Below are 14,877 nucleotides of genomic sequence, written 5' to 3'. Positions count from 1 at the left end.
TGAATTTTATTTTGTTAACACTGTAACTTTGGCTTCTGAAATATTAAAATTATATATGTAAATGCTCTATCTTAAAATGTATGGGAGGTATCAATGCCTTAGATCAGGCATGTCAAACTCACGACATCACGTGACATTGCACGACATATCGGAACTTTTTCCCATTGCCGAAAATGGGATGGGCGCGGTTTCGCCATGACGGAGCCCGCGGGCCAGCAGTTTGACACCCCTGCCTTAGATCTATAGATTTTGCTCCTTTTTTTCTTTCTCACAGCCTAATGTTCTACCATTCCAAAAATATTGGTTAGGGATGGGGAGGGAAGGGTCAAAAGAAGATTTGGGATCTAGAAGAGGAATGTAATGAAAAGGCACAAGTAGGCAAAAACAACTTGTGGGTGAAGAGATTTTCAGGGGGAGAGAACAGGGGTTGAAAGCAGGTAAGCATCCTCTTATATTTTAGTTTTTAACATTTAATCTCTGTTTATTTTAATATTTAATGTAATGTAAAGGGAGATGGGAAGCATATAGATTTACTAAATAAATAAATATTTCCACTGCACAAGCAGCTTCTAGTCAAGCCAAACCAGATCAACTTATATTTTTCTTGCTAAATTAACATTACAGTAAATTAAAATGTAAATGCATCATTTTAATCTTTTAAGCTTCAAGCTTGTTTTTATTTTTCCATGATGATAACAATGATGAATATTAATAAAGGTTATAACAGGTGTTCCACTAAGAAAATTAATCCAGTGGTAAGATACAGTCCAATTACAATAATTAGATTGTTATAAAAGCATCCCTATATAAATACAGATATGTACAACCATACATTTAGCAAGTGTTACAATGTTACAATGGCTCTGAAAAGAAGAGTCTTACAACAGAGCCTTGCATTTATGATTGTTGCAGTATACCTAGCCATGGGCTCAACAATCAGGCACTTGGCAACCAGCACATATTTATGATAGTTGCAGCATCTCAGGGTCACATGATCTCCACTTGCTATTTTCCCATTCAGCTTCCGACAAGCAAAGTCAATGGCAAAAGCCAGATTCAATTAAAGACCATCTGAATCACTTAACAACTGCATTGATTTGCTTAACAACCATGGCAAAAAGGGTTGCAAAATTGGGGATGACTCAGTTATCAACAGTCTTGCTAGCAATGTAAATGCTGGTCCTAACTGTAATCGTAAGTCTAGGACTATCTGTAATGCATTGTTTACACATGTATCTACTGATGCATTACTGTATCTTCTTCAGTATTTCATGCAAAGAAGTATGTACATATCAGAAAACACAATGTAAAATGCTGTTTTTCATAGGTTACAGAAATGTTTCCATTACCTTACAGCCATCCTGGATCATCCATTCAATCACATCACAGTGCCCTCCATCCGTAGCCCAATGCATAGCTGTACATCCCCCAAAATCCCTGCTTAGCCAGGAAGCCCCTTGGGATCTGAGATATTGGACAATATCCAAGTGACCAGCAAAACAAGCTGTCATTAAACTGTAAAATAAAAGCATTTGTTAAAGCTAAAGCACTCATTTTGAATTGCTGAGTGGTGGAAAGTAAATAATTAAGTAACCCCTATGTTAGTCTACATACACTTCTAGTTACGTAAATATTAATTTTCATAGATGATTTATTTTTTTACATTGTATATTGCTATATTACATGGTAGAAGCATGAGACCATCTCACCAATTGTGAATGTAATCCTGTTTGGATTTTTGGTAACTATCATCTTAATTCCTTTCTTAAGGTAAAGGTAAAGGTTCCCCCGCACATGCGTGCTAGTCGTTTCCAACTCTAGGGGCCGGTGCTCATCTCCGTTTCAAAGCCGAAGAGCCAGCGCTCGTCCGAGGACGTCTCCGTGGTCATGTGGCCGGCATGACTAGATGCCAAAGGCACACGGAACGCTGTTACCTTCCCACCGTAGCGGTCCCTATTTTTCTACTTGCATTTTTACGTACTTTCGAACTGCTAGGTTGGCAGAAGCTGGGACAAGTAACAGGCGCTCACTCTGTTACGCGGCACTCGGGATTTGACCCGCCAAACTGCCGACCTTCTGATCGACAAGCTCAGCGTCCTAACCCACTGAGCCACCGCGTCCCTAATTCCTTTCTTAGTGAGTAGGTAATTAATTTCCTGTAGCCCCAAATACTAGACAGCAAGAAATATATTGTAGTATATAACTTTTTTTTAAAAAAGGCTGGAACATCAGGTTCCTTTGCTTCTTCACGCTAATATAAGAAAATAGTTATTTCATAGAAGCTTTGTTTATCTTCCTTCTTGACTCAAAGCTTCAGAAACCAAAACCAAAATTTCATTAAAAATTAAAAATTAAAATTACTGATTGGGGCTTCTGATGAGGCAAGTGAACTAATGGCCACATTTTTTTTAATGCTCTGAGGATTACAGTGGTATTATAGCTGAAAAGATAACTAAATGTGACTGCAAGATTCTGTTTCGAATAAAGGGAGATCTGGAGATTGCCCTTTTGTACTCTGAACAGCTGATTTTTGTGAATAGACAGCCAAAATTGATGTTTTTGCAGTCACTTACAACCATCTACCATAGGAATCACAGGTTCCATCTTGCACTGAGCCATAACTGCATCCTTTTATGGACTTCCTCAGAGAATGAGGATCCAGTTTATATCTGCTTGTTTGAAAAGTAGGTGCAGTCATATATCCAAGTTTCCACACAGATGCAACACAAATTTATTTCAGGCATTCACACATTCTCTCAGAAATGTACCCACAGGCAGTCAAATCAGTATTGAAGTGCCTGGCTAACTGAGCCACATCCTGGTGTTTTTCAAGGATGTACTGATATCCAGAGGCAGCCTTACCAGACCCAATCTTTGTACCTTGGCAAATATTAAGACAGAGTGAAAAAAGGGGCGTGTACAACAGGAAAAGTAAAAGCAAATGGCCTATAGATGAGGAAGTGGAAGTGATGTCAGCAGACTGAATTAAAGTCCCCTTGACAGGATAACGCTGCTCACCATGGCTTGTGGTCCTGGCAATTGAATTAAAGTCCTCTTGCCTGCTTGCAAGAGGTGATGTCACCTCTCAACAAGCAGGCAAGAGGATTTTAATTCAACTGCCAGGACCACAAGCCATGGAGAGCAGCATTATCTTGGTGAGGACTCTACTTGGTGCTTAGAGCTTTGCCTGAAGCTTGGGAGCTACTGGAAAAGGAGCAACCACAATGAAATAGTACCTCATCCCAACTACAGGTCGTCCTCAAGTTACAACCATAACAGAGCCTGTCCATTAGGGCCAAAAGCTGGGACAACGTTAAATGAACCGCCTCAAGTAATAACCAGCCATCTGCCCTCCCCGGTGCATTCTTAAGCGGAGCTCAGGGTTGGGGGAAATCCGGGGTCGCCAAGTGCAGGTACAAGCCCATCTGCTTCAGGCCTCTCAAGGCCTCTCTCAACCCATGGTCTATTTCTGCCACTGCATTGCTATCTTGCCAGTGGGAAACAATGGAAAGGAAAAAAGCTCCGCACATGTGCTTTTCCTAATTCTGCCCCTGCTCTCCCTTCTGCCAAGGTGCCCTTGCCTTTTTGGGGCAAAGGAAGGACCAGTTCATAGCCCTTTAGAGCCTTCCAATGGCCGATCAGCTAGCCACTGGGAGGCAGCAAAGCTTTCCTGCCTGCTGCTAGGCTTTGGACGTTGGTCCCTACATAAAAGACAGCAACTTCAGGATGAGCTTCTCAAAACCTTTCCCTTGCTTAGCCCTCTCCTTTCCTCCTCCAGAAAGCCATATTTCTTCAATAAACCAAACAAAAAAAATCTGGGAGAGACGGGCTTGTTGATCTACACCCCCCCACACACAGTGCTCCAATTAGGTGCTAAAAGTAAACTTTCTACCTCTGCTCTCGAATCTCTATTCCCTCTTACCTTGACTCCAGATTGAAAAGTAGAGGAACAGAAGCAAGAAGGGAAAAAAAAAATCTTTATGCAGTTTTTCCCTTGAACATGAAAAAAACACCCCTCATCTCTAAAAGTTAGCCCATCATTGTAGAAACTCGGGCAACAAAATGGAGGACATTAGGTCTTTGTAAGCTTTAGCTGTTCATCAGGTTGCATGTAAAGCCCATCTAGAATTTAAAGGCCAGACTGTAGATTGTGCTCTACAGTTCAGGGGAAAAGCTGAAGAAAGATTATCTTCCCAACTGTGGACTGTATCAGCAATTTTAAAAAGAGGATAAAAGTTAATTAAGCATGTTTACCACACAATCCAAACTCAAGAGGCATATATTAAGTTTTCAGTCTTAAGTCCTGTGACTTGAAAGAGGTCCATTTATTCCCTCAAATGTACAGGTTAATATTATTAATGCTCTTTTGTGAAGGCTTTAAGTATTTTAGAGAAGGATGGTCCAGTGGTTAAAGTGATGGTCTAGGCACCAGGAGACTTGGGAATGAAAGCTGTCTGGGCAATTGTGGGCTAGTCACTCACTTTCAGCCCAACTCACTTCACAGGGTTGTTGTTGTGGCGAAAATAGGAGGAGGAAGGAGTATTCACGCCCTTGAAATATTTATATACAAAATAAAGTCTGGATAAAAATTAAATACATAAAATAAATAATTCTCTTAATGACAGAAGTGATCTGATTGATAAAAAGAACAAAGCTGCTTGATATAAAAATACTTTTTAAAAGATTAAAAAAAATTAAACTCAGTTGCTTAATCCTGCAGTTGAGAAACTGGACAATATAACTGTCTTGATTTCATACAATGATCTTAACATTGATTTCAGTTAAATTAGATCAATATGACCGTAATGAAGTACTTTGTAAAGCTGGTTTCCATTATAATTTTTACAAGTGAATAAACACATATTTTCAGTTGAATGAGATCATTAATACATTCATATACATGTGAATTGTATATGAAATTCAGAAATAAATGACTATATCTTCACTTTTCAGGAAGTGCTTTGTTTATCTCTAATTACATATTATCTGCTCAAATATTTATAAACATCAGATTGGCATTGGATCATAAGTAAATATTATATATTACTTTACTTAACATCTAATATTGAAAGGTAAAAATATTTATATACAATGCTATAAAATGCTACTTGACATTTTTGTTTGATTACCTAGGATAAATTTTCATTTGCCAATTGAATTTAGCTAGAATTAAGGCACCATGAAGGATTATATGCTTTCCTCCCCCAAGAGTGAATGGAGTCAATGCAATTTGTTTTGCCTATATTGTCCACTGCAATATTAATGCATTACTACCAAACATTTACATATGAAGATTATGTGAAGCTTTCAAAGAATATGCTTCACAATATGCATTTACAAAGCACCTCCTTTCAAATAATTAAAGCAGATATGTTCAGGCTGATTTTGCAAGCTGGGGCATATATACCGTAGTCTTTTGCAGGAAAGACAATAAATGAAATGGTAATGTATGTACACGCACGCTGAGATAGCTCCGAGCAACTTCTGAAGTAGCTGAATTAGTTTGGAAAGATGCTGCAGCTTTTATGGTCCCCCAAGAAGTATTTTGTACTATTCTCATGCATTGTAAAATACTTTTTCCAGTTTACATAGCCTAACTGATATTCTCAATTATTTAACTACTCTCAAACAAATAAATATATTTAATGTAATCTTACATATTAAATTTTATACCTGTCTTTTCCACTGGCATTTTTCAGGTTCACATCTGCTCCATTTTCTACCAAAACCTGTACAAGCCTAGAAATAAAAGAGTAGCTTCATATTATTTCCATATTTACCTTATATTGTTTTCATTACTAGCTTCCTTCCATAGTTTGTAAAAATACATTTCAAATTTAGATGCCAATTTTAATGAGTCCTTTAGTGAATGAAATTAAAAGTAACTTTCAATCTCAATTTCATAAACAGTCTGTTTTATAAGCTAACAAGTCATTGCAACCATAGATTCAAGGTATTTTAATCTATAATTGATTAAATAATATAGAGCAGGGGTAGGCAACCTTGGTTCTTTTATGACTCGTGGACTTCAACTCCCAGAATTCCTGAGCCAGCATGCTGGCTCAGGAATTCTGAGAGTTGAAGTCCACGAGTCATAAAAGAGCCAAGGTTGCCTACCCCTGATATAGAGCAAAAAAAGGCAACTGATTTTCAATGTACAATATATTGTGTAGTGGGTCTGATGCAAGGAAGAGACGCCAGCCGGTGTGTGAGTTCAGCTCTTTATTGGAAGGGGGTAGTGAACTGGGGACTGAGGTTTACCTGGCCTCCTTAAATACCCGGCCAGGTAAGCGGACAGCCAATGGGGTTGGCCCTAGGTTTCCCGCCGAAACTGGGTTTCCCGCCGAAAACCGTTCAGGCCAACGCCCCCTGGTGGCTGTTGCTATGCAGGTGCCTGCATACATAACACCCCTCCCCCCCTTAGAGAACAACCACATAACAATAACAACTTGCCCTACTACAACTATGTATACTGAGTCAACACTGATAATAAAAACACAACGATGTCACTGCGTGGGGTCACTTGCACACATAGTCCGCCAGGTAGGCAGGTGACCTGTGCGGGCGGTTGGATCGTCTGGGTATGGTTTGGCCCTGGGCTTGGACCGTGGGTTCTTGAGGCCTTTGTGCAGGGCTGCAAGGAGCCGGGATCAGGAAGCCCTCCTCCTCTGGTCCCTGCTCTGTGTCGTTCCCGGCTGGGTTGACCTCTCCTGGAGTGTGGTTCTCCTGTTGGGCATGTGTGATGCGCTCAGGAACGTGTGTGATGCGCTCAGGGACCCTTCCTCTGAGCTAATCAATGTGTCGCCTTATGCATCTGTCCCCCTCCACCCCCACAATGTACGAGAGGGGTCCTGTTTTCTCAACCACTGTCCCCGGAACCCATGGATGTCCAGCCCCGTAGTTCCTTGCCCAGACCAGGTCCCCCACGTTGAGAACCCTGTGTGTGGGTGATGATGGCAATGGTGATGATGGTGATGCTGGTGATGATGGTGATGATGGCCTTCCGGTCTCGGCTGCTACCCGGTCTGGGTGTAAACGGTCCAGCTTGGTGATGAGGCACCATCCCCATCGCAGTTCTGCTGGGCTCTTCCCGGTAGCCACGCATGGTGTTGTGTGTTGGGCGAGTAAGAATTTTGCCAGTCTGTGATGCCAGTCCCCGCTGATGATGCGCCGGAGTGCGTCTTTGGTCGTCCTTACCATCCGTTCGGCCTGCCCGTTGGTTGATGGATGGAAGGGCGCGGAGGTGGCGTGCCTAATCCAGTTCGCCTTCAAGAACGCCTGGAAATCAGTAGTGGTAAACTGAGGCCCGTTATCAGACACAATTATGTCGGGGAGGCCGTGTGTGGCAAAGAGAGCTCTGAGCACCTGGATTGTTCTCCCCGAGGTCATGTTGGGAACAGGGACTACCTCTAACCACTTGGAGTGACTGTCCACCACAACTAAAAATAGTTGGCCCTGGAATGGCCCCGCATAGTCAATGTGGATGCGGGACCAGGTTGTGTGTGTGGCCTCCCACCGGTGTACTGGTGCGTGTGGCATTTCTGGCCTGGATCTCTCGCACGTGTAAGAGGCCTTGACCCAATCCTCAATTTCCTTGTCCAACCCTGGCCACCAGAGGTAGCTTCTGGCCAGAGCCTTCATCCTGACCACCCCCGGGTGTCTTTCGTGTAAGGAATCCAATACCCTGGCCCGTAGTACGGTGGGAATGATGACCCTGCTACCCCAGAGGAGGCACCCCTTGTGTGTGGAGATCTCGTCGCGTCTATTGAAGTAGGCCTGGAACTCTGGCCCCGGGGATTTGCCCTGCCACCCCGTGCAAACCCATGTGTGCACCCTGCCCATGATGTTGTCTGTGGCTGTGTGGCTGGCAATGTCCTTGGCAAGAACTGGACACTCTGGTAGTTCCTGCAGGGCTAGGATCTGTGTAGCTGGTGCTGGGTCTGGATCCGGGGTGTCCAAAGGGAGCCTACTAAGACCGTCTGGGTGGCCCATCTCCTTCCCTGGCTTGTGCACCAGCTTGCAATTGTAGGCTGCAAGGAAGATGGACCACCGGAGCATTCTGGGGGACAGAATTTGGGGGGTCTGCCTGTCCGTTGTGAACAGGCCCAGGAGTGGTTTGTGGTCCGTGAAGACAGTGAACTCCCTGCCATATAAGTAATCGTGGAATTTCTTAATTCCTGCCACGATTGCCAGGGCTTCTTTGTCAATTTGGGCGTAGTTTCTTTCTGCTCCAGACAGCGTCCTGGAATAGTAGGCTATGGGGATTTGTGCCCCATTGGGCTCAAGGTGACTGAGAACTGCGCCCACACCGTAAGGGGATGCATCGCAAGCGATGCAAATGGGCTTGGACTCGATGAAATGGGTTACTGTGGACTTGTCCGACAGTAATGCTTTCAAGGCCCTGAAACTCTGGTCATGGGTGGCCGTCCAGGCCCATGTTGCCTACTTGTCTAGCAACCTGTGGAGCAGTTCAGCGATGGCTGCTTTGTGTGGGAGGAATGTATGATAGAAATTCAGCAGACCCAGGAATGCCTGAAGCTCTGCTTTGTTCTTGGGTGTGGGTGCTAGTTTGATGGCCCTCACTTTGGATTCTGTGGGGTGGATTCCCCTGGCGTCTACTCTAAACCCCAAGAATTCTGTGGAAGGGACACCTATGCTGCATTTCTCTCTTTTGAGTTTTAGACCAGCTGTGCGCAGCCTGGACAGCACCTCCCTGAGCCTACCTGCCAGTTCCTCTGCTGATGCTCCTGCAATCAGGATGTCATCAAAATAGGGGCAGACTCCTGGAATGCCCTTGAGTGTCCTTTCCATAACCTCCTGGAAAATGCCAGGGGCAACGCTGACTCCAAATTGCAGCCTGTTCACCTGGAACAGGTTACTATGTGTTACTGTGTTACTATGGTTTGAATGTCAGCTGTTTCCCTAGTGACCATGAATTGCTGGTACGCCTGCGCAAGATCGAGCATTGCAAAGATGGCGCCGCCTTGGAGGGAAGCGAGAACGTGGCTGACCGTGGGGACCGGGTAAGCGTGCGGGTTTAGGGCGCAGTTCACCGAACACTTATAGTCGGCGCAGATCCTTATTTCTCTGTTGGATTTGAGGGGGGTTACGATAGGGGTTTCCCATCCCCCCCCCATCTACGGGCTCTAAGATTCCCTGGGCCACCAGCTTATCTAATTCGCGCTTGATTTTGTGATTGAGCGCGAAGGGGACTCGCCGCAGCCGGACCCTAACGGGGGGAACGTTTGAGTTAAGCTTGAACAATATGGGGGGCCCAGTGTACCTGCCCAGTGACCCGTCGAAGACGTCTGCGAATTCCCGGCAGATGGCCTCAACAAAGTCTCCCTGGATCCGATGGATCCCGGAGACTGTGATTCCCAGGGCCTCAAACCAGTCCAGCCCGACCAGGCTGGCTCTGTGGCCCTCTACCACTACAACGTCCAGGTGCCCTTCGCGACCCTTAAACCCTACCGAAACAGTGGCCTCCCCCTTCACCTTGACCGGCAAATTCTGAAAATCGGTCAGGGTTAATTTTGTAGACCGTAATTTAATCCGCTGCTTGCTCCGGCTAGTTATGTAATTAAGGGTCTCGTCTGAGATAATTGAGACCGCTGATCCGGAGTCAAGCTCCATGCTGCAAGGGACGCCTTGCAAATGGATTGTTAATCTAATTTTGGGTTTGAGCAGCCGGCGGCTACCCGTGTGGTTAATGGCCAGCCGGCTCTCGACATAGCCAATTTGCGTTTTGGTAGGGGCCCCAGTACCTTCGAACAGCGGTTCCTCCGGCTGCAGCTCGTGGATCTCCTCTCGGGGGTGGCGGCTAGGCAGACCGCGGCTATGTGGCCTGTTTTCTTGCAGGCCCGACACGTGGCGGACCGGAACTTGCAGAGGCTGCGCACGTGGTTCCCACCACACCTTGCGCACCTCTGAGGGATGGCGGCATTGCTGGGAGGCCTGGGCCTGTCTGGGCATCTGGCTCGCTGGTTGGGGGTCGACTTCTGCTGGAGGTCAATGCTCTGGTCGTCCACCTCTGTGGCCCCTTGCCGGTGGACGCTGGTCACCTGGTTGCCGGACCGGGTTTCCTGACAGCCTTGGATGGCCCCGCAGGCCGCTTTGTGGGCTAGGATGGCGTCCTTGGCTTCCTGGAGAGAGACCTCCTCTCTCTCAAACAGGTGCTCCTGCAGCCGCCTGTCTCGTAGGCCGCAGATCAGCCGGTCCCGTAGCCGCTCCTCCAAGTTCGTGAACCTGCAGGCAACGGCGGCTTCCCGCAGGGCGGCGAGGAAATCGGCACATGTCTCGTCGGGGCGCTGGTCCCTTTTTTCGAACTGTGACCGCGCGGCCACCTTGGAGCGCCGGGGCTTGAAGTGGGCGTTGAGTCTGGCCACGAGGTCCCGGTACGCGACAGTGTTGATGGCCTCCTGGGGGAACAGATTCGCGGTGATCTCCAGCAATGCTGGCCCCCCGAGGCAAAGCAGGGCGGCCGCCTTCGCACCATCCTCCGATATCTGGTTGAACCGCATGTACAGTTCAACGTGAGCCAGGTAGCGGGTCCAGGTCTCGGGGTGGCGGGTCTCAAATTCGCGGGGTTGTCTGGCTCTAGCCATGGCGGCGGTTGCGGGCTTTGTCACGGATGTGGCGCTTGGCATGGCCGGGTCGGCTGGCGGTCGGGGGGGAAGAAGGAAAATGCCTTTCCCTTCAGCTCGCGGAGCGTTTCCCCAGTGACTTCAGCTCTTGGTCGGCAGCAATCCCACCTTCATCGCCACTATTGTGTCGTGGGTCCAACGCAAGGAAGAGACGCCAGCCGGTGTGTGAGTTCAGCTCTTTATTGGAAGGGGGTAGTGAACTGGGACCTGAGGTTTACCTGGCCTCCTTAAATACCCGGCCAGGTAAGCGGACAGCCAATGGGGTTGGCCCTAGGTTTCCCGCCGAAACTGGGTTTCCCGCCAAAAACCGTTCAGGCCAACGCCCCCTGGTGGCTGTTGCTATGCAGGTGCCTGCATACATAACACAATAAAATACTGTAATATAGAACAATTGCTAACCATATTACAATGATATGATTAAAAATCAGAAGACTGAAAAAGGGTACTTAGAACTATCATTGTAGTGGTGATAATAGTTTTATTTGATATGTGTTTATATTCAAACACAGTGGCAACATATTTTTTTAAAAATTAACACCCATAAATGAGAGCAATGTATTTGACAGCATAGATGGGCATATCTTCTATAGCTCAATCTGAATTTAATAACTGAATAGCACAGTCTGCCCTTTGGGTCACAGCTATAGAACATGTGATCAAGAATAGCAGTATTACTCTATATACAGAAAGTTACATATATTTCATATAAAATTGAAAAAATTACAACAAATACTGAATACTTATAACTAAGGAAAAATTACATAATCATATACTGTAGAAAGTGATGGGAAAGAACCGATAGGTCTTTTGGAGTTAAATCTTCAAGTGCATCATCAAATAGCCATTCTATTTTGAAAGCATTATTATGTTCATATAATTCTAAAAAAGACATTAATAATGATGATCTAAACAGATGCTAAAATACAAACCTAAGAATGCTGAAATAAAATATGTAAGAAAAATAATGCCATACCTTGTATATCCTTTTTGTGAAGCAACCATCAATGGTGAAAGTCCTAGTTTATTGAGTGTATTTACTACACTTTGCCTTTTAAGGGGAAAAAAAACCCATTATCCACACAGTTTTTCACTTATCTCATTCCTGAATAATATTTTGTAATCATAAAATAAAAAATATTAATCAGTGACTTCCTCAACACATTTCAATAGTTTTGTATAACTGCCACTGTTGTTGTGGGGGAAAATTGAAGAAGGGAATATTAATTTGAACTCTTGGTGGAAAAACTAGATAGAAGTTTACGTAATACAGTATGTGTCTATATTTATTTATTTAATGTATGGCATATCGTATGTGGACTAGCAATATATATTAACATTTCACCTTAGAATAGTAGAACAATAAAATATAAATATTAAAAAGATCTATGTTCAAATATCAATGTCTAGGCATCTAACCATTGAAGCGCAGTACCATTTATATTTTTTAAAAATCAGACGCTGTACAGGTATATGCAGTGCTTTTTTTGTAAAAGAAAAAGGTGCCGGAACTCACACGTGTCATACAACCCGCCTTGCCTACCCTACAAGGTTCTATCCAAAAAAAGGTGCCGGAACTCCGTTCTGAGCGTTCTATGAGAAAAAAAGCCCTGGGTATATGTCTTCAGCTTACAGATGGTCATGTTGTGATCTAGTTTGATGTGGGACCCCACAGCCACACTGAGGGGAGGATACTATCCCCTATTTATACAGAGAATCCCAACAGATGCCTTGTGAGGTGCAAGTCCTATTCAGGATTGTCCACATGGTAGTTCAAAGCTTGGCACTTTTTTGTGCAGTCATTTATATGCCTTTCTATGTCTGGGAGTTCAGCTACCCACTTGGCTTTCCATTGGGAATCTATGTTAAAGTTGTTGGGCAGATGTTGTGCAAGTGCCAGTGGGGACTTCCTAGATTTGAGTCTTTCGGTTGATAAATGAGGAAGGTCAACATGCACCAGTAGGAATGAATTGTTCGTTATTTTTCTGTTTTCTCTTACTAATGCATCTTGTCTTCATAAAGCTGGCAGTGCTATATGGCTCACTTATAATCCTCATGGTGGCACTGAGTCTGATGTCTAACTTACTAGTATGGCAGCTGTTAAGCTATACAGGGGCACAGTACTCTGCTGCGGAGTAGACCAACTCTAGTGCTGATAACCTGAGGGTGGCAGCTGAAGCTCCCCATTTAGTTCCACAATTTATGGAGTAGATTGTTCCTAGTACTGATTTTGGCAGCCATATTCTCTAGATGTATCTTATAGGAGAGAGTCTGGTCAAATGTTACTCCAAGATGCTTTAGATGGGGATTGCAGTGGAGTAAGTTGTTTAAGCAAACCATCAGGGCTTCATATGATAGTTTGATGTTAAGGTGGAAGCATATAGTTACCATTTTACTGGTGCTAAGAGCGAGGCTCCAGTCAGTGAAGAGTTTTCCTAAGATTTAAAAATCTTTGGATAGGCGGCTATTTGCCATCTCCATGTGTTTTTCTTGTACTGCTATGGCCATATCATCTAGTATATGAAAGCAATTTAGCACTGAATTCGGTTGACAGCCAAATACCACTAATAAAGGTAAAATTTGAACAGCTCTTCCTGAAACTGCATGTGAATGGGTGGACTTCTGCTGAGCTTTGGTTGCTGTACAAGTTATACCTCAGGATGCCTCAGGATTCATGCCTTGATCCACATGGTTAGATTATTGTAATGGTTCTACATGGGTCTGTCTTTGGAGGCATCTCTGAACCTACAGTTGGTAGAAAATGTGGTAAAAGACTTCTTATAAGACAACCTCTAACAGAGTAGAATTACATCTTATTCTCCATTGTCTGCTGGCTAGCTTCCAGACTCAGTTCAATATCCTAGTAATTGCTTTTAAACCTCTCACTGGCTGCACCATGTTATATCAGGCACCAACTTATACTGGGCAAGAGAGAACCTGCCCATTCAGTATGAATATCTAAAGAGGGCCTGTTGACAGCCCTTACCCCGTCTCTCTGCTGCTAGATCTGTGAAGTATAGGCCAGACAACAGGCCTTTTCATTGCTGGAGTCATTTTTTGAAACACCTTACCTTCCTAAGTAAGGATACGTCCCCTTTTCTTGTATTTACAAAGCAACTGAAAACTTATTATAGTGAGTATTCAGCTTCTTTGCCTCTTGAGTATTTAATTTTAACTTGTATTTGTTTGCACTTTATATTATGGTTTTAATTGTGCATACCAGTTATGTTGTTTGCCATCAAGTTTATTGAGGCAGCTTATATACAGAGTAAATAATAAATAAATACATATATAGAGAACATAAATTGCTATCCGGTGATACCCAAAAGTTCAATATAAAATGCTGGTCTGCAGAGGAGAGATTCAAGAGCAATCAATACAGTTTAGACTTGTTCAATAAACACTATTATCCAAATGGTTGCAGAGGTACAACAGCAGGTTTCATGAAAGAAAAAGCTTGGAATCTGCTCAGTCTGGTTTCTTCTATCATCATGTCTCTGTGACATTACATTTTAATTTCATTCTAAGAGTTCAGAGATAAAGTTGAAATGTGAATTCTTTCAATGTCATCTAATTTTTTAACATATTTATTACTATTTGTGCAGTACTGTCAGAATTGTCAGAACAGTATTTTTCTCCCATTTATGATTAACTAACCATTTAGGATTAATCAATGACTAATAATTATGACTAACCCCATTTATGATTAACCGGCAGTTTTAATCTGATGCAAAAGATAGTTCCAGTCGATAAGTCTTATGGATGCCAAAATTAAATTCCAAAAGAATTTATGTAGGAATTTTTATATTCCTAATAAGGTAAAGGTAAAGGTTCCCCCGCACATGTGTGCTAGTCGTTTCCAACTCTAGGGGGCGGTGCTCATCTCCGTTTCAAAGCTGAAGAGCCAGCGTTTGTTCGAGGACGTCTCCGTGGTCATGTGGCCACCAAAGGCGCACAAAACGCTGTTACCTTTCCACCGTAGTGGTCCCTATTTTTCTACTTGCATTTTTACGTGCTTTCGAACTGCTAGGTTGGCAGAAGCTGGGATGAGTAACAGGTACTCACTCTGCTACGTGGCACTCGGGATTCGACCTGCCAAACTGCCGATCTCCTGATCAACAAGCTCAGCGTCCTAACCCACTGAGCCACCGCGTCCCTTATAATATTCCTAATACCTACTAATAATTAAGTCTGAAGCTCCAAAACTATGTGCTGTGGTAATTTGGGTTTCTGCATC

The 14,877-nt window shown here is 44.0% G+C and overlaps 1 protein-coding gene across 1 annotated transcript in view; it reads right to left on the bottom strand.

Annotated features, from left to right (window-relative positions):
- The window catches only part of FANK1 (fibronectin type III and ankyrin repeat domains 1), a gene marked incomplete at its 5' end in the record, with an annotated part of 39,901 nt that overhangs the window by 6,850 nt on the left and 18,174 nt on the right, over window positions 1–14,877 (bottom strand). The window contains 3 exons of the mRNA XM_081330019.1: window positions 1,350–1,515; window positions 5,674–5,739; window positions 11,617–11,691. Coding sequence (XP_081186145.1) covers window positions 1,350–1,515; window positions 5,674–5,739; window positions 11,617–11,691 — 307 coding nt within the window. The remainder of the gene's footprint in view (window positions 1–1,349; window positions 1,516–5,673; window positions 5,740–11,616; window positions 11,692–14,877) is intronic.

The sequence above is a fragment of the Vipera berus genome (genome assembly GCF_964194415.1).
Source record: "Vipera berus genome assembly, chromosome: 5".
In the NCBI taxonomy this organism is placed as follows: domain Eukaryota; kingdom Metazoa; phylum Chordata; class Lepidosauria; order Squamata; family Viperidae; genus Vipera; species Vipera berus.
The sequence above is the reverse complement of the archived record's forward strand: the minus strand, read 5'-3'. Positions and strand labels throughout refer to the sequence as shown.